Source organism: Salminus brasiliensis, chromosome 16, assembly GCF_030463535.1.
Source record: "Salminus brasiliensis chromosome 16, fSalBra1.hap2, whole genome shotgun sequence".
In the NCBI taxonomy this organism is placed as follows: domain Eukaryota; kingdom Metazoa; phylum Chordata; class Actinopteri; order Characiformes; family Bryconidae; genus Salminus; species Salminus brasiliensis.
In genome coordinates, this window is record NC_132893.1 from 30353902 (window position 1) to 30373315 (window position 19414).

Genomic DNA, 19414 nt, shown 5'->3' on the forward strand with positions numbered 1-19414 from the left:
GCCCTGCCTCCCTGCTGAAAAACACCCCACAGCATAACGCAGCCACCACCATGCTTCAAAGCTCTAGGAAGAGTTCTGGTTCTGGTTCATCATGCCCAATCAAGTTTATCTCGAAGATGATGAAATGAAAGGCCTCCCAGAGGTAAATTTAGTTTCATAACAAAGGGTTTGAATACTGTAAAAAAAATGGAAAACTACAAAATACATATAAATTTGATGTTCAGACCCTCACAAAATTAAAAAACAATATATATATATTGTTTCCCCCCCCAGTTTTTTAATTTTGTGAGGGTCTGAACATCAAATTTATATGTATTTTTCAGTATTATTATTATTATAATTTTTACAGTATTCAATTTATATATATATATATATATATATATATATATATATATACATACACACACACACACACACACACACACACACTTTATACAACAGGAAGACATAAACATACATATTTATATTTAGCTCCACTCTCAGACATACCTGTCTCATAAATGTACATATCAATGAATTTCTCCAAATCCCTTCTGTCTTTGTATATTCAGTATTTTGTGTTTATTTTGTATTTATTTAATATACTTTTTTATATAACTATTTTTAATATGTTTAGTATGTATACAGTTTGTCCTCCTGTAGAGCATAAACCTGAGCCTCACCACAAGCATTTCAATGCATAAATGTCAGATGACAAACTTGAAAACACACACACATTTATTTATTTTTTTCCAGTTTTTATATTTTGTGAGGGTCTGAACATCAAATTTATATGTATTTTGCAGTTTTCAAAAAAAAAAAAAAAAAAAAAAAAAAAAAAAAAAAAAAATATATATATATATATATATATATATATATATATATATATATATATATATATATATATATCACACCTATATATACACACACACACACACACACACACACACAGCATCATATGCCAGAGTACTTCCTAGTACTACCAGATTCTGCAATGAACAGCCTTGACTTCACTTAAATGGAACTTAACTAAGTAACAAAAGTCAAGAGTCAAACAGGTTATTTGGCTGTTACTTGGCTGAATGGCTGTCATTAGACTCCAGGAAACCGCGCAATTATTTATTTAACAAGGCGTTCAGTCTTTAAAGGTCCTAAACTCCTGAGCAGTGATTGCGATCAGCCTCACAGGGTTAAGCGGAGCGAGAGGGGCACTTTTGTGAGGAAGTTTGACACTGGTGCAACGGCTTTTCTCTGTGATTTATGGGAGCGAAAAAGCGATGTGTCCAGGACTCGCAGGCCGCTGAGTGACGACGCCCCCAGGATACTGCAGGAAAAGCTCGCCTCCGCTGCTCCAGCTGTTGTCGCTAAGTACTATCTTTGAGTTTGACGGCCATTCTAACAACATTCCTCCCTTCTCCTGTCACTTGCTCCCGAGAAAGCTACAAATCACCACCTCATGTTGTGGCAACCGGGGGGGTTGTTGTGGATGACAAACGCCTCATCGTTTGGAAGGAGGATTATTTTTTTCCCACTTGCCAATCATCGCTGCATTTTTTTTTCCCTGAAAGACTCTAAAAAGAGGGCAAGATTTCAAAGAGCCCTGAAGCATCAAAAGCTGCATTAACTGCTTCCCATCGATCAGCACCAGCACTGAATGCTTCTCAGATCCACTGCTGGAGGTTGACACCTGTTGGCCTGAGCCATTACTACTGTTTGAAGAGAATAGATGAGAGCTGAGTCCCAGCTGTCATCTATGATTAAGGTAAACGCCCAACTTGAAGGAGTAGGCTTAAATTAGATAAATTAAATTAAATACATTAAATACTCATTTTAAAGAGATAAAAATGTTTTAGTTTGTGGACGCCCCTTCTAAAGAATGCATTCAGCTACTTTACATTGCACCTATTGATGACACTGATGTGCAAATGCACTCTACACCCTGTAGAGAAGTACTGTAAATAGAATAGGACTGTCTGGAGCAGATAAACATGAACCTGATGGCACCATGCTGCCTAATGCCAGGTGTGGGCTAGAGGGATATAAAGCCTCCAGCATTGAGCTGTGGAGCAGTGGAAGTGTTCTCTGGAATGATGGTTGGTGCTGCATCCAATACTTTTGGTATGTATTGGGGAGTTGGGGATGAGGTTGGCCTCCCCACTAAAGGAGGGCAAGAATTCAACATGTGTCTTCTCTAATACATGTGAAGCCAGTCACCACCATCTTTTCAGCCTAAGCGGCAGGCAGCCTAAGCGCTCAGAGGAAAGCATCTGGTCCCCAGCTCCATTGCACCAGCTAACAGATGACTGTGCCATCCAACATTGCTTTAAAGAAGACGAGGGGAGAGATCGTTGTCTACCCACCCGAAGAGAGCACGGCACATTGTGCTCTCTCGGACTTCGGCTGCTGATGGCAAAATCGAACTTGCGACCCCCAGGCCATCGTGGTAGCGCATTAGACCGCTGAGCCACTCCGAGTACCTCAAATACTGAATCCCAAAATGGTTTTGGATTAATGGAGGAAAATAGCAATACAATAATAATAATAAATATTATTTAAAATAGCAAGTATTGGTGAACAACCGCAGCGCTGGGCGCAAAACTGACATAACAGGACAAGTATAATAGCATCATTTCAGGAAATAAAAGCAGATATGGTGGTTTGGCACACTGCAAAGAGTTTGATTTCAGGCCCTTTGGAAAAAGGCTCTTCATTGAGATGCTAATCCTCAGTGGCATACAAATCCTGTGAACCCACACAAACACTTCAGATATGCTGAACTGCCTTGATTTTTTTTTTCTTCCTTTTCTTTTCTTTTTTTTTTTTATAAAGCATCACTTACAAATGCTTTTCAAAGATTAGTCTTTCACAATTTTTCTTCCACATCAACGGCTTTGACTGACAAGGCGCCATTGAAATAAAACACCCCATGCACAGAGGCATAACCCATATAAATAACTCTGAGTGGTAAAAAGAATGTTGCCACATCATTTAGGGTGGGTAAAAACGGATAGCATTTTTAGCATGTCTCTTATTTTTGGCTCTTACACATGACAGCCATGCCAAGAAAGAGAAAACCAGACCAGACGAACATACTATAATTTATGTCCTGAAAATTGAAGAGATGTCTGTCGAAAATAATAACTCGAGAAAAAAAAGAGAAAAAAAAATAGAAAATAGAAAAAGGGTACAAATGTCTCTTTTAGCCGGGACGGTAAACATAGGACTGCGGAGACAATTGGCTTCTTCCTAAAACAAGGCAACTGTTGCCAAAGAAGCGGGTTACCATTAATAGCGTATGGAGCAAGAATCTGTTTGCTTTTGTGACCTAACACAAAGCTGGACTCGCACGCCGTGTACACACAAGCAGCGGAAAGAGCCGACTTCAAGCTGGGCTCGAAAACCAAACACTGAGATCAGGGGGAGGGACGAGATAGGCTTGTGGAGGAGGCCAACTTTCGCTTTTAGAGTGAAGCGAGAGCTGGAAGCTCCGAGCTATTCCAGTCGCTTTCAAATAAAATGATTGTGGTTGGATGGAAAACAGTCTGGGCTTCCAGTCCTCTTCCTTTGTTGAAAATGTAAGAGTGATGGATATGCCAGAAGAGAACCACCAATGTGAGCTAATAACCATAAAAAAACGGCACATTCAAAACAGCGCCTCTTTCTCACTGTTTTGCTTTATCATTCCCAGTCGATGCCTTTTCCGCCCTGTGTTTCAGATCGCTCGATAAGCAAAGATATCACAGACTGAATTGAAATTCTTCTTGAAGCAGCAGCAGCAACAGCAGCAGCAGCAGTCCCACCCCCCTTACACCCCACACTCTTGGTTTTAGCCCTGGTATTTTCTCAGAGGTTGCCAAGCACACGGTGAACATGCCTATTCCAAGCGGCCCGTGACCTCTTCTGGTCCGGCGGCAGGGGAGGGGACGGCGTCCAACCAAAACACGAGCACACGCCGGACGCAAATTCCTCCTGCTGTAATTTCATTCTCCTCAATAATGAAATAAATATATAAATCGGATCTTTCGGTGGTGACCGGAGGATTGGACGGGGGTCCGTTTCATCCTTCATCCCTGAACGATAGGACTCTAAACACATCGTAGCCTCAGTCAACATGACGTGGTCGAGACGCTTCCATTTGATTTATTTCTCCTAAAGATCTTCTGAATGTTAAAAAGCGCCACTTTTCCCACAGGAATTAGAAGAATGTCAACAGCATGTTGGCGTAAGGGTCCGGTCGAGTGTTGAAAAGAAACTGCAGTGTCGGAATAAATGGGTGAGGTTAAGAAATGGATGGAGTAAAAGTGAAGAAAAGAAATGCTTGTGGCAGATTTGCAGGACAACATGGGGGCGGAGCATAGCGCTGATTCAACACTGGCAGTTGGCTGTGTGGAATACACTAGAGTAACTGTACTCTGTTACTGTACTTTGGAGGAGTCTGCCTGATGACTTTATGGGAGAACTACAAAAACTGAACACTTTTCTCTTATTATTAAATTTATTCATCTGTCCAGTGTCTACACAGTTACCTCTTTTTAAATTATTATTAAGACAAGTGCGGTCAGCGTTAATGCAGTAACACACGATTAAGAAACTATGGTTACTCTTTTTTCACCAAACTTGTTGTTGCACTTCTATTCCACAGAATTATTACTCATATGAACTCGGTTTCCCAACAACGATATTTACACTTGTAAAATGTCATCTGAGCGATTCGATCGTAACATGATCCCAGTGCATCTTCACCTGGCTTTAATGCAGACAAGTGAAATCTAAACAGACCCCTGAACACACTCTTAATGCCGGGTGTAAACACATTCTTAGAGACACTGTTTTGGGGGGGGGCTTCCTAAAACAAGGAACAACACTACAATTATGGATTCATCACAAGATCTCGATTCATCACAAGATCTCGTCCCATAAAGTGTAAAAATATCTGAAAGTACACACTGACATATCAACTCAATGCTATCTGAGCTAATTCCCTCACCATCTGAAGCTCTGCCTGGACCTGGCATATTCCAGGCTGAGCTTTAGCTTTAAAAAGGATAAATAAGTGCGTGTGTGTGTGTGTGTGTGTGTAAGATTGCAGAGGGTCAGGGTGACGCACCTCACAAAATGTGAAATGTGGAGACAGTGATATACAACAGGGCCGCCACACAAAGCTTAAAAAAGGCCAAAGGTCAAGCTATGCAAAGCTTCGGCCTGCACTAATCCTCAAAGAAAGTTGAGGCAGAAGCGCAGCGTTCCCAGGTCCGCCTTTCAGCCCAGGAGCAACAGATAAAGACCTGAGCTCGTCTGCTTTAACCGGATTGTAAGAGTACCTCTCTCTCTTTCTCTCTCTCTCTCTCTCTCTCTCTCTCTCGCACTCAATCAGCCTTTAATTATTGGTCTCATTGTTCCTCAGTCTCTCTCTCACCCATTGCAGTGAAATTAAGCTGTCCTTTTCACCTGACAAACACACACACACACACACACACACACACACACACTCCAGTACCCTATCGTTACAGCGGATCACCAGCCTCCCCGTGGCGTCCACTGACAGATCAGAGTGCCGCGGCCCTGCGAGCAAAACTTCCCCCATCCCACACGTTCGTGTAATGAGAGCAACCTTCAAAGAGTCTCTTGCCCTCAGCTGAACTGGCCGAGACACACATTAAGGTTCACTGAATAACCTCCTCACTAAGCAGGGGGGGGGGGGGGGGACTGTACAGTGCTTCGGTGGAAGGCATGCCTCACTGGGGCTTTTTTATGTTGATGTAATCTACTGGGCTTTATTGAAATCTAATGTACTGGTGAGAAAGGCCAACACTGCACAGTGTTACTAACGCAAATACAGCGGAAGGTTGTTAAGCTCTTTTAGGAACAGTGTTATTAGAACCAGTTCATTTACACTTTTGAAGTAGACGAAAAGGTTATCTGGGAATAAAAGCATATCTCGGGCCTAATGATGACTGAGACTGCCACGATTTCAATACAGCATTGAAGAAGAAGAAGAAATTAAGAAGGAAAGAAAGAAAGAAAAAACACTCTCCCGAAAATAAAACTATTTAAATAAATACATTTTAAAAAAAGAGTCAAAATCAGAGACAGCGGCGAAGCACCTCTAAATGTTTCTTATTGAGGTGCAACCTCTCAGAGATAATCAGGCTTTTTGGAAATTAAAGCAGCATTACGAAATAACTGGTGATTGCTCATGAGCACCCCCTACAGTTGTGGGGTATACTGTTTTAATTCACTGCAGCGAATACAAATCACTCTTTATTACTGGGGATATGCAGCGTCACTCAGCAGTTCTTTAGAGAAATCCTGTGCAGCTCCACCGAAGTTCCATAGTTCAGTAGCAGTGTGCAGACTTATAATACTCAAATTCAGAAGACGAGCAAACTCAGAGATGGGTCACTTCTGGCACCTTTATGCAAATAATTATAGTCATATCGTTATGAACATGTTGCTGCAAATGTAGCCGCAAATTTTTACATTAAAAATTCATTATTACAGTAAATAATAACGCACCAGCCTGCAGCCGCCAGTGACGGCCAGCACCGCAGCGTCGCAATGGGGCAGGAGAGCTACCGTCATCTACCGACCCTGAAGAGAGCAAGGTAAGCTAGCAGCATGACCGGGATTCGAAGCAGGGATCCTCTGATCAAAGCGCCTGGTCTGCTGGACCACCCAGTGTGATAATGTTACATAACTCCTGGTTCAAAACATATCCCACCAGAGGTAGATTTAAATATCAATGGACATTTTCTATATTCCTTCCTTTAATTTCTATTACATTTTTTTTTTTTATTTCTAGACAAAAGAGTGCGTGGAGGGGATAGCGGATTCTGCAACACAAGTGACCTTGTATGTGCTCAAATGAAATCGCTTATTAAAAATTGTAGGGGATGTGATTTTTGGACCGTATTTTGCACACAGGCTTGGCAGGCATCGGGAACGTTTACTTACGTAAGCCAAACTAATCTGTATGGTATATAATTAGAGCTCTGCAGAAACATCAATACATAAAATATCAAAATCAAATCTTGACCTCAGAATCAAAAAAACATTAGCACATTAATCTGGAAATATGTGCGTAGTTACACCCCCCAGCGCAGACCCAGTCCAAATGGGGAGCGGTCACTGTAGTATTTCATATCATGCGTCTGCCAAAACAGTTCAAGTAAGGACAAATATGTAAACGCAAAAGCTCTCCTCGGCTCTCCTAAAGTGACTCTGCACCATCACACTGCACTGCTTCTGTACCCAGTACTGCACAGTCCTCATACAGGTCTGCTTCACTTCACACTCGGTAGACTGCGTTGGGCAGCCAGTCTGGAGCGTACAGCTGTAGGAAATCACACATGGGAAATTTGTGATTATTTTTAAAGCACTCGGAGAACCACAGATTTGATAAATGGGTTTGTTTGGTTGCAAGGGAGAATATCTGACTTCAACTGTCTCTGTTTATGTGGTTGAAGCGACTGACCAAAACTATGTTTCATCATCACTTGGTGCACTGACAAACACCAGAGCCTGAACTCTATGAAGCAAGAGATAATGTGGAGAAGAAAAATGCCTGGTCACAGTAGACATAGTTAGAATGCCACATTTAGTCTGGCTGAGCTTCAAACACACTCAAGCAATTTTGGCTATTTCTGACCCAAAAACACAGAGACTGGAGCAGAAAAACAGTGATCCACTGGTTTGTTACTCATGTCTACCATATTAACTGTCTGCTGTAAATCTGAACCCTTTCGCAACTGAGTTCTGGCTGTCTGTAACAGTCTGCCCAGAGCGAGTTCTTAAAGTACAAGCGCACCAGTGAGTGATCGCAGTGCAGCAACTCAGCTGTACGTCATCTACAGAACAGTGGTGGGAATCAGAGGCCAAGAACTGCAGATCAGCAATCCTGTGGAATCGGTTTTAACCTGTTTGAATAAAGAGGTGACGCAGCTTTACCTCGTTTTCACAGCAACTGACTGATATAAATATTGCTCCACCCCGCATCCCCATAACGCCCCATTGCTCCACCCCGCATCCCCTCAACGCCCCATTGCTCCACCCCGCATCCCCTCAACGCCCCATTGCTCCACCCCGCATCCCCTCAACGCCCCATTGCTCCACCCCGCATTCCCTCAACGCCCCATTACTCCACCCCGCATCCCCTCAACGCCCCATTACTCCACCCCGCATCCCCATAACGCTCCATTACTCCACCCCGCATCCCCTCAACGCCCCATTGCTCCACCCCGCATCCCCTCAACGCCCCATTACTCCACCCCGCATCCCCATAACGCCCCATTGCTCCACCCCGCATCCCCTCAACGCCCCATTGCTCCACCCCGCATCCCCTCAACGCCCCATTACTCCACCCCGCATCCCCTCAACGCCCCATTACTCCACCACGCATCCCCTCAACGCCCCATTACTCCCCCCTGCATCCCCATAATGCCCCATTTCTCCACCACGCATCCCCTCAGCACCCCATTGCTCCACCCCGCATCCCCTCAATGACCCATTACTCCACCATGCATCCCCTCAACGCCCCATTACTCCACCCCGCATCCCCTCAACGCCCCATTACTCCCCCCTGCATCACCATAACGCCCCATTTCTCCACCACGCATCCCCTCAACGACCCATTACTCCACTGCTCTTCCCCTCAACGCCCCATTTCTCCACCCCGCATGCCCTCAATGCCCTATTACTCCACCCCGCATCCCCATAATGCCCCATTGCTCCACTCCGCAACGCCCCATTGCTCCATTTCGCATCCCCTCAATGGCCCACTGCTCCACCCCACATCCTTTCAACGCCCTATTACTCCACCCCGCTTCCCCATAACGCCCCATTTCTCCACCACGCATCCTCCCCTCAGCGCCCCATTTCTCCACCATGCATCCCCTCAGCGCCTCATTGCTCCACCACGCATCCCCTCAACGCCCCATTACTCCCCCCTGCATCCCCATAATGCCCCATTTCTCCACCACGCATCCCCTCAGTACCTCATTGCTCCACCCCGCATCCCCTCAATGACCCATTACTCCACCGCTCTTCCCCTCAACGCCCCATTTCTCCACCCCGCATGCCCTCAACGCCTCATTGCTCCACCACGCATCCCCTCAACGCCCCATTACTCCCCCCTGCATCACCATAATGCCCCATTTCTCCACCATGCATCCCCTCAGCGCCTCATTGCTCCACCTGTTTGTGATGATGGCTGGGAATGAAATGCAGATCTACAGAAAAAAAAAATCACTCCAGTGTTGTGTTCATCGCCTCCTAACCACTACAGGTTGCATTTCTTAAATCTTGACTGATGGCCCTTTAGGGTGGAATGGACAATTCCAGTAAGAAGCTGGTGAATAACTTCAGCTCAAATCATCATTAAAAAGCAAAAATGTTACAAAGAGGTTATGTGACGGGGTGGTGGAAGGTGTATACAAGTGTATTTTGACCATGTTTTCAAAAAACACATTATGATATGATAGGACTATATGTGTCCGTTTACACAGATTACAGCTGATGCCATGTTTAGGCACTGTTCTAAGGATATGCTGTTCACTCTTAACAGACAGATAGTCTAAACTTTAAGTTGACCGCTGCACCACGTTTGAAGCTGAATGTTTACAGTGAACCTTCAAACCGCACGGGTGGGACGGTGCTGGCCAGGGACCAGTCGTGGCAAATCCCAATGGTGGGACTACACTTGCAAAAGGGTTAAAGAGGGTATAAATCACTGAAGATATTGCAGAGTGACGCATACCAGCACTGTCGACCTCATCCGGTTTCACGCTCTCTTCTTTTCGCTGCTTGATTGCGAGTAACTCTTTCTTCAACTGGCGTGCCTCTTTTCGGAGTTCGTCACTGTGAACGAGAGATAAAGCAGATGGTTAGTAAAGCATCAAATTGTGCAATGATGTCCAGTGATCCTTGCAAAATTCCCAAAACAAAAAACAAGCCCTTGACATATCCGGGCAAGTCACCTTCCTGATATATGGAACAAAGGATATTGTGTGAAAGACGGCCGACTAAAATGTTTGGACAAGGGTCGACAAATAAATTACCTCCTGTGAAATGACTTTTACCATGAGGAGGGAAAAGGACAGTAGACAAAACTACCCAGAGCAATAAGAGCATAACAGAACTGCACTCAGACCCCCTTTGTGCACACTGTCTGGAAGTGGGATATTAAGAGGTGCAGAGCAACTGAGCAAATCTTTACTCATTTCACTGCGTTTGCCCATAGATGGTAAAAGAGCACACAAAGGAAAGGAATGTGGCACCGATGGTGAGTAGTAGGTTTTATTCATCTCAAAACAGTTTAGCTGTGAATCAGAAAGTCAGCAGAGTCGAAGACGGTATGCCAACATCTCCACAGCTGAACTCAGCGACGTTCCAGACGGCTAAGCCTCGCGTACGGCAATTAACACGCTTATTGCGTGTTCACATAAAACGTGCATAAAACTGAACAATCACCTCAGGCAGAGGCTCCCCACACGTGTCAGAAGCAAATATGTACATTAAAAGTATGATTTGGTCTAATAAATCGAGTGGCGCCTTATTAGAGTGAGTGTTCAGCGTGGCTTCCAGGCAGGCTGGGGTTCTGGCACCGCTAGAAGGGATGCTGCGGCTAAGCCGGCGCACGGCTAACCCATAAAACCCCAGCCGAGAACGCCTCATATCTTTCTGAGCAACAAAGCACTGGTTCTTCCCAAAGTGATGGTGGATCTGGCAACTGAGACAAGAGGTGGAGAGAGGGAGACAAAAGAAGAAAGTAGGGGAGAGCTGAAGGGAGAAGTTTGGAGAGACTAGATAAACAAAACAAGAAGTAGAAGAACAGAGCCGAAAAAAGAGCGAAGAAAAAAACAAAAGGATGCAGAAGAAGAGCAAAAGAGTCCGAAAACATAGAAATTAAGAAGAGAAGACAAGATCTGTGAAAAGAAGAGCTGTGAAAGTTCTACTAGAAGACCTCAACCAATCACCAGCCGCCACCTGTCTTTAAAAGACCTTGACTTACACGTCTATTTGCTGACGTTGCATATTTTCCCTCAGTCCTCTCTCCACTGCCACCAGTTTGGTCCCACCCAGTTGCCCAAAGGATTAGCTCTTGTACAGCAAGAATTACAAGATCTGGGCCAGCGATGCGGCCTACCCCAAAGACATTGTTCCCATCCGACTGATAATACTTATTAAAGGTTTTTCCTCTCGTACGGCACCTCTGGAGTCTTCTGGTAGAACCGTTCATATGTTGGCAAGACAGGCAAATCGAACCCTGACATGACTACCAAGAACCTGCATGAAAAGTTCAGCTGAGCCAAAAGTGTGGTGCACCAGTCCACTGTGCATCATTGCTAGCACAAAATCTTATTGAGTCATAAGAAAGCACCGAGCTACAAAACCTGTAGAAAAGCCGGATGAGTTCTGGAAAACTGTGCAAACAGGAAGTGCATTTCATGAAAAAATATACCCTGCCAACTGTGAAGCATGGGGGCGGACCCTTCATACCTCAGAGTTGTGTTGCACTGGTGAAGAAAAGAATGACTTTCTTAAAATACCAGCAAATCCAGGATGCAAATGGAAAAGCATCTGTGACCATGTTGAATAGAGGAAGTCTTCTGCAATAGGATATCAATCCAAAACATACCTCCAAATCCACCATGTACTGCCTGAAGAGACCGTTTAAGATACTGCAACTAGGCTGGCTGGCCGATATGGTAAAAACACTAGATCACGATATTTAAAGACTTTTTTTTTTTTGCGATACACAATATTTATCACGATACATGTACTAAACACCACAGAGCATTTGTGGAAAAATCATCAACAAGCTGTGTAGCAGGATGAGCCGAGAACAGCTCAGGAGTAAAAGCCTTCTGCAAAGAAGCAAAAGAGGAAAAATCCAACAAGCATGTGAGCAACGACTGAGTCAGAGCATCTCTGAAACATCAGAACTTGCAGGTCTTATAGGGTGTTCCCAGGGTGCAGTGGATAGCACCTACCAAAAGAGGCCCAGAAAGAACAGCCGGTGAATGGGCAACATGGGTCATGGACACCTAATGCTCATTGATGCGGTTCCTGGAGGCCCCACCTCAAAACATACAGGACTGTTACAGGATCGGCTGTTAACGTCTTGGTGCCACAGGATACCTGCAGAGGTCTTGTGGAGTCTTGTGTGCCTTATACTCAGTATTAGGCAGGTGGTATTAATGTTATGGCTGATCAGTGTAAATGTCTAATGAGCTCTGCAAGTTTAAGTCAAATTAGCTGACAAATCTGACAGAGTGTAAGCCTACAGTAAGTAAGGAGTAAAAGGTACTGATATAACAGCAGTGGACTTCTGATACGTACAGATACACAACAGAATATAAATTAGAGAAGCATACGAGTCTACAAGGCTCACAGGTGAGCATTCAGCAGATCCCCAGTCCACCACCACTATCTGTCCTGACACAATAACAATATTGTTACAATGGTGATATATGGACTATAATAACAAATAACACTTAATCAAACTCGCTTTCAGCTGCTTTGCACTTAGGGTAATAAAACCAAAAGAAACTATGACAGCTCACTACTTTCATTGTGTTCAAAGAGCTGCTTGTCTTCTCATGGCACCAGATGAAAGAAGCCAGGCAGATGTGACTGGCAGCTTCCCAGACGAAACCACTAAACAGCTGATAAGAGCAGGCGGAGGCAGATACACACTTCCTGGGTGTGAGGTCCTCGCTGGACCAGTGCCGAGTCTAAGGCTGCAGGGACGCTGGAGGAAGCGGGCATACAGTGCCAACAGCCCCGATTCCCCTTTAACTCTTTTACTTTTAAGTTTAGCTAGTCGTTCGGAGAATACACGCTACACATAGCCTACAGGTCCACTATATGTCCAAATGTTTGTGGACACCCCTTCTAAAGAATGTATTCAGCTACTTTTAGCTGCACCCATTGCTGACACAGATGTGCAAATGTCCCTCTAGAGAAGCACTCCCAATGGAATAGGACTTTTTGGAGTCTAGAGAGTGAATGCCAGACATGGGCTAGAGGGGTACAAAGCCCCCCAGCACTGAGCTGTGGAACTGTATTTTTCTTTGGAATGATGGTCAGTGCTCTATCCAATACTTGTGGGATGAGCTGAGGGGTTGGGGATGAGCTGAGGGGTTGGGGATGAGATGGAGTGGTGATCATCCAATATACTGACCTCACTAACGCTCACTGAATGCAATCAAATCCTTACAGCAACGCTCGCCCTACATCTAGTACAGACCCTTCCCTGGACAGTACAGACAGTGACACCAACAAACACAGGATAAACTCATTTTTTAAATGCCTTTAATTTCAGAAAAAAACAATGAATGAGCAGGTGTCCCAATACTTTTGTCCAAATAGTGTTTACAAGACAAATGAGATGAGATTTAATGAGAGAAATGAGATGCATTTAATGAGTTTCACTCGAAAACCAGTTCATCACACTGTCCTGTAAGCACAGTCACATGCGAGAGGAGTGCATGAAGTGTCACACAGGAGAGGGCCGAAGGGACATGCAGTTGCTGGCATGGGAAATCTTAGTTTCGCCACAGCTTCACAGTACTAAGTTAATCTTAGTGTTTAATGTGATGCTCGCTTTACCGTTTCATCAGTTCACACTGAAAATTAGAGCTGAACTGATCTGAATACAGAACAAATGAGTCATTATTATTTTCCCTGAAAAATGGATTGTTAGGTGCTGCCACTATGATCCCAGGATCGCTGATTCGAACCCCGGGTCATGCTGCTTGCCATCAGCAGCCAGGGTCAAAGAGAGCACAACTGGCCTTGCTTTCTGAGGGATGGGTTGATGGCACATCCTCCCCACATCACATCATAGCCGGTCAACACCGGCCTCTGTTAGCTGTTGTATTTAGAAGCTGGGGAACAGCGCTTTTCACTGAGCATGCCGGCTACTTAGCGATGCTGGATCAGCGGCAGTTCAAAAAGAGGCTGATGATGACTGGATTGGGAACTGGCCTTCCAAATTCCAGAAAAACGGTTTAAAAAAAATGCACTGAGTAAAAGTGGACACAGGTGGGTGTTGTTATGAACAAGCTTGGGAACTCCTGCCTTAATATGTAAGCCATTAGCAAGTTAGCAAGTTGCCATGCTAGGCTGAACCCATCTGCAACCTTTGTGTACAATTACAATCTCTAATAACCTCTAATAATAATAATAATAATAATAATAATTGTTGTTGTTCTTCTTCTTCTTCTTCTTCTTATTATTATTATTATTATTATTATTATTCATCAAATTCCAGAATTTCACATAGTGAGCTTGTTGGAATTGGAAAGGACAATCTGGAAGTGTTTAAGAGCTTAAAAGTCCTGGCAATAATAAAAGTATTGCAATAATGTAACATGAAATACAGTGTACATGTGTAAATGCTCGATACACAACTTAATAATTATGTAATTAAATGTAATTAATTATGTAATCTAAATTGAGCATTCAGTCGAAGAGCCTGTTAAGGGTTAAGATGATTGAAAGCACTGCCAGCTGCAGAGCAGGTATCTTGTATTGGGAAATAATAATGTTTTCATAGGAACTGACAGCTCCGCTTTGGTGCCAGGCTGAAACATGGCCACAGAGCACAGGTAAGCCGCTGAGCGTGGGCCCCCAGCCCAGAAACACGTGAGGCAAACCCAGCGCTGTAACAATGGCCGCCTTTGTTCGTCACATCTGCTTCTTCTGAGCCGACACATGCACACATGCACACACACTCTCCCGCAGCCCTTTGATATTTCTTCTCCTGAAGTTTGCTGGACCCTGACCGCCCAGTCTCCAGCTTCGAACAGCCTCAGGGGGGAAAAAGTGAGGCATCGGGGCAACGGGCGCTTAACAGGGCGACCTTCAGAGGCCCTCAGTAAAAGGTAATTACTGAGTGACTTCATCTCCTGTCTGTAGCGGTCGGCCTCCCCACTGCTAAAGTGGTGAGGAGGAGCAGCATCACAGTCCAGAGAAGGCCACCGTGCGTCTGTCCTCCCGCATGCATCCCTAAACCCTATGGACAACTCCTCTCCCTCATATCCTGAGACAGAACTGTAGGTTAAAGCTTTAAACAAGCCGGGAACTTTGAATCCAAGCAGAGAACACCAGCAAGAATGTTCTGAGGAAGAGCCGACTCGCCCACTTCCAAGATCCAAATCCAAACCTGAGCACAGGCCGACAAAATCCTGAACAAGTCTGAACTTGAACTATAGCCTTAAAAAAATCAGTCTCAACAGTAGTCTGACAAAATTCGGACTGAATCCGCCTGATGAATCAAATTTTTTTTATCTAAATAGAATAGAATAAAATAATTTCCTCTGAACTCTGATGAAGTAGTGTATTCTGACTAAATTCAGTTTTTAGCCAATTCTTAGCAGTCTGTACTGCAGCCTGTGCAGTACAGAACCTGTGCAGATTGTGCATGGCGGAATTCCGTCTGAACCCAACTGTAGTCCGGAAAAATTCCGTCTGAACCCAACTGTAGTCCAGCGCAATTCCGTCTGAACCCAACTGTAGTCCAGCGCAATTCCGTCTGAACCCAACTGTAGACCAGCGCAATTCCGTCTGAACCCAACTGTAGTCCAGCGCAATTCCGTCTGAACCCAACTGTAGTCCAGCGCAATTCCGTCTGAACCCAACTGTAGTCCAGCGCAATTCCGTCTGAACCCAACTGTAGTCCAGCGCAATCCCGTCTGAACCCAACTGTAGTCCGGAAAAATTCTGTCTGAATCCAACTGTAGACCAGCGCAATTCTGTCTGAACCCAACTGTTGTCCGGAAAAATTCCGTCTGAACCCAACTGTAGTCCGGAAAAATTCCGTCTGAACCCAACTGTAGACCAGCGCAATTCCGTCTGAACCCAACTGTAGTCCAGCGCAATTCCGTCTGAACCCAACTGTAGTCCAGCGCAATTCCGTCTGAACCCAACTGTAGTCCAGCGCAATCCCGTCTGAACCCAACTGCAGACCAGCGCAATTCCGTCTGAACCCAACTGTAGTCCAGCGCAATCCCGTCTGAACCCAACTGTAGTCCAGCGCAATCCCGTCTGAACCCAACTGTAGTCCGGAAAAATTCCGTCTGAACCCAACTGTAGACCAGCGCAATCCCGTCTGAACCCAACTGTAGTCCGGAAAAATTCCGTCTGAACCCAACTGTAGACCAGCGCAATCCCGTCTGAACCCAACTGTAGTCCGGAAAAATTCTGTCTGAATCCAACTGTAGACCAGCGCAATTCTGTCTGAACCCAACTGTTGTCCGGAAAAATTCCGTCTGAACCCAACTGTAGTCCGGAAAAATTCCGTCTGAACCCAACTGTAGACCAGCGCAATTCCGTCTGAACCCAACTGTAGACCAGCGCAATTCCGTCTGAACCCAACTGTAGTCCAGCGCAATTCCGTCTGAACCCAACTGTAGTCCAGCGCAATCCCGTCTGAACCCAACTGCAGACCAGCGCAATTCCGTCTGAACCCAACTGTAGTCCAGCGCAATCCCGTCTGAACCCAACTGTAGTCCGGAAAAATTCCGTCTGAACCCAACTGTAGACCAGCGCAATCCCGTCTGAACCCAACTGTAGTCCGGAAAAATTCCGTCTGAACCCAACTGTAGACCAGCGCAATTCCGTCTGAACCCAACTGTAGACCAGCGCAATTCCGTCTGAACCCAACTGTAGACCAGCGCAATTCCGTCTGAACCCAACTGTAGACCGGCAACATTCTGTCTAAATTCGGCTGAGGCCCGATGAAATTCCATCTGAACCCAACAAAATTCTTCATTAGGACACTGGAGTTTCGATCACTGGTGATGCTGCAGGCACCCATGGCCAGGATTTCCAGAGGGTATAGCTGGTCATAGCCCTCACCCTCCCAGCACTGGTAGCATCATGTAACGGAGGAGTTCTTGAGGGTGAGTACTAGAAATTACTAAATTTGAGAGAAAATAATTTAGGAACCCCCATAAAACCCCACTTTAACTAAACCAGAGTTAAATACAAGCCAAAATCTGAGGTGGGAGATGGGCTAGGAAAGACCTGAAGTTTGAACGCGATCCAAGCCCAGAGTATTAAAAATGATGGTGTCCCCAAACACACCCTGATGTGAAGACCGGCCGTGAAGGACAAATGGGTCCGGCTTAACTGTAGCCATGCCACTGCTAAAACCTCTGGAAATGCCTGATGGCCGAGTCTTCCATCTTGTTTCAAGCTGACAATTTCATTTCCTGCCCTAGACACGTTTGTTTGGAGAGGGAGTGTGGAGGTGACGGAGACGGCGAGCAGGTCAGGTCCGCTCTGCTGGGTCAGGTGCCCTACAGTTTTGCCAAACCCTTTCCAAACAGAGATCTACAGAACTGATTCTCGAACTGAGACCGACTTAAAAGGCGAGCTAAAACATGCAAGTCAGGCTGACCTATTACCAACAGTCTGTCACACAAGCAGTAAACTTACTGCCAAGGCTGAATTTACACCTACAGTATACTTCTGCCACCATCTTTCAGTGCAGCCATTCATCTCACCTTTAGTATTTGTGTGCACCGTGAAAAACATTGCCTATTCTGTTTTATAGCCATGATGTAAGGGGATCAACAACAAATCCTTCATTACACACCTCAGATATAGTTGTGATGACTCCTGTGTCAGAACAATGAAAAAGGGACTAAGCCAAGAAGATAAATATAACACCCAAGAGGAAGTGACCGTATGCTTGCAGAGGTGTGTATGGATGTGTTCTCTGGGGAAGCACCTCAAACGAAGTGATAATTTTGCTTGCTCTGACACGTTACCATTCACAAAACAAGACAGGTATATCCTTGGCAACGACAAAACAATGGGTACCCAGACTTCGATGCCAATATAAGCAAGAACGGCCAGTGAGGGAGGTGGAAGCACAGGAGAACATCTGCTAATTCTGTCCTTGGCGTTTGGCATACTTCTCCACAGACATGATCATCCCTTCATGAAGTATCCTTTTGTTCCTCAGATGAAGTCAATCTCCCCACCCCGTCGTGAGTGCAGGAGTCAGAACTGGTTCGCCTTTACATAGGAATAGTAAAGGTTGCAAATTCCAGAAATCAGTTTAATCAACAAAAATGTGCTCATCAGTCCCACCAAAGTCTCAAAGCTGCAAAATCAAAAGTGCAGTCAAGAGTGTCAGGTGATAACTGCCACTCCGTCTTCAAGAAAGGTACTTCCCAGAAAGCAAGTTGCAGAAGACCATTACCAGGGCTGGCTGGTGCAAGGCATTCTTCGACAAAGCGCTATAACAATAAACACAGTGTGAATTTAGCATAGCATCCCTAGATCCCTTTATTTACACTGTTAAAATAGAACATGTCAAAAGTGTCAGTAACCTTTGATTTCTTTATAGGCTGTGACTAAAGTTGGCTTATATGGGTGTTAAACAATAAACTGTAGGCCAACAAAATCCCACCTGAACCCAACTGTAACCTAACAAAATTCCATCTGAATTCTCAATCCAACTCAATTATCTGATCTCAAAAGATCTGGCTCAACCTAACAAATATTCTACCTGAACCCGACAGTGGTCCGACAAATTTCCATCTGTAGCATGACAAAAATTCCACCTGAGCTTTACTGTAGTCTGACAAAAATTCCACCTTGATGTGACTATAGGCTGACAAATATCCATCTGAAACCGACTGTAGGTCGGCAACATTTTGCCTAAATCCAACTGTAGCCAAAGAATTAGCCTCAATCCGAGTGAAGCCAGACAAAATTCTATCTGAACCCGATTGTAGGCCAACAAAATTTTGTCTGAATCCAACTGTAGCCAAAACATTTGCCTCAATCCGAGTGAAGCCAGACTAAATTTAGTCTGAACCAGACTGTAGCCCAAAACTCAAAAGATCTGTCCCAACGTAACAAACATTTTACCTGAACCCAACTGTAGGCCGACAAAATTCCACCTTGACATGACTGTTAGCCAACAAATCTGTCTGAACCTGACTGTGGGCTGACAAAATTCAGTCTGAACTCGATTGTAGACAAAGAAATGACCCTCAATCTGAGGGAAGCCAGACTAAATTCAGTCTGAACCCGACTGTAGCCCAACAAAACTCAAAAGATCTGTCTCAACGTAACAAAAATTTGACCTAAACCCAACTGTAACCAGACCAAAATCTGTCTCAACCTGACTATAGCCTAACAAAATTCCATCTGAATTCTCAATCTACCTCAATTACCTGATCTCAAAAGATCTGGCTCAACCTAACAAATATTCTACCTGAACCAGACAGTAGTCCGACAAATTTCCATCTGTAGCATGACAAAAATTCCACCTGAGCTTTACTGTAGTCTGACAAATATCCACCTGAAACCGACTGTAGCCAAAAAATTTGCCTCAATCCGAGTGCAGCCAGACTCAATTCTGTCTGAACCCGACTGTAGACAAAGAAATTTGCCTCAATCTGACTGAAGC

General features: G+C 44.7%; 1 protein-coding gene across 1 annotated transcript in view; it reads right to left on the minus strand.

Annotated features, from left to right (window-relative positions):
* Positions 1–19414, minus strand: part of cwc27 (CWC27 spliceosome associated cyclophilin) — a 57598-nt gene that overhangs the window by 17396 nt on the left and 20788 nt on the right. The window contains exon 11 of the mRNA XM_072658993.1: positions 9734–9834. Coding sequence (XP_072515094.1) covers positions 9734–9834 — 101 coding nt within the window. The remainder of the gene's footprint in view (positions 1–9733; positions 9835–19414) is intronic.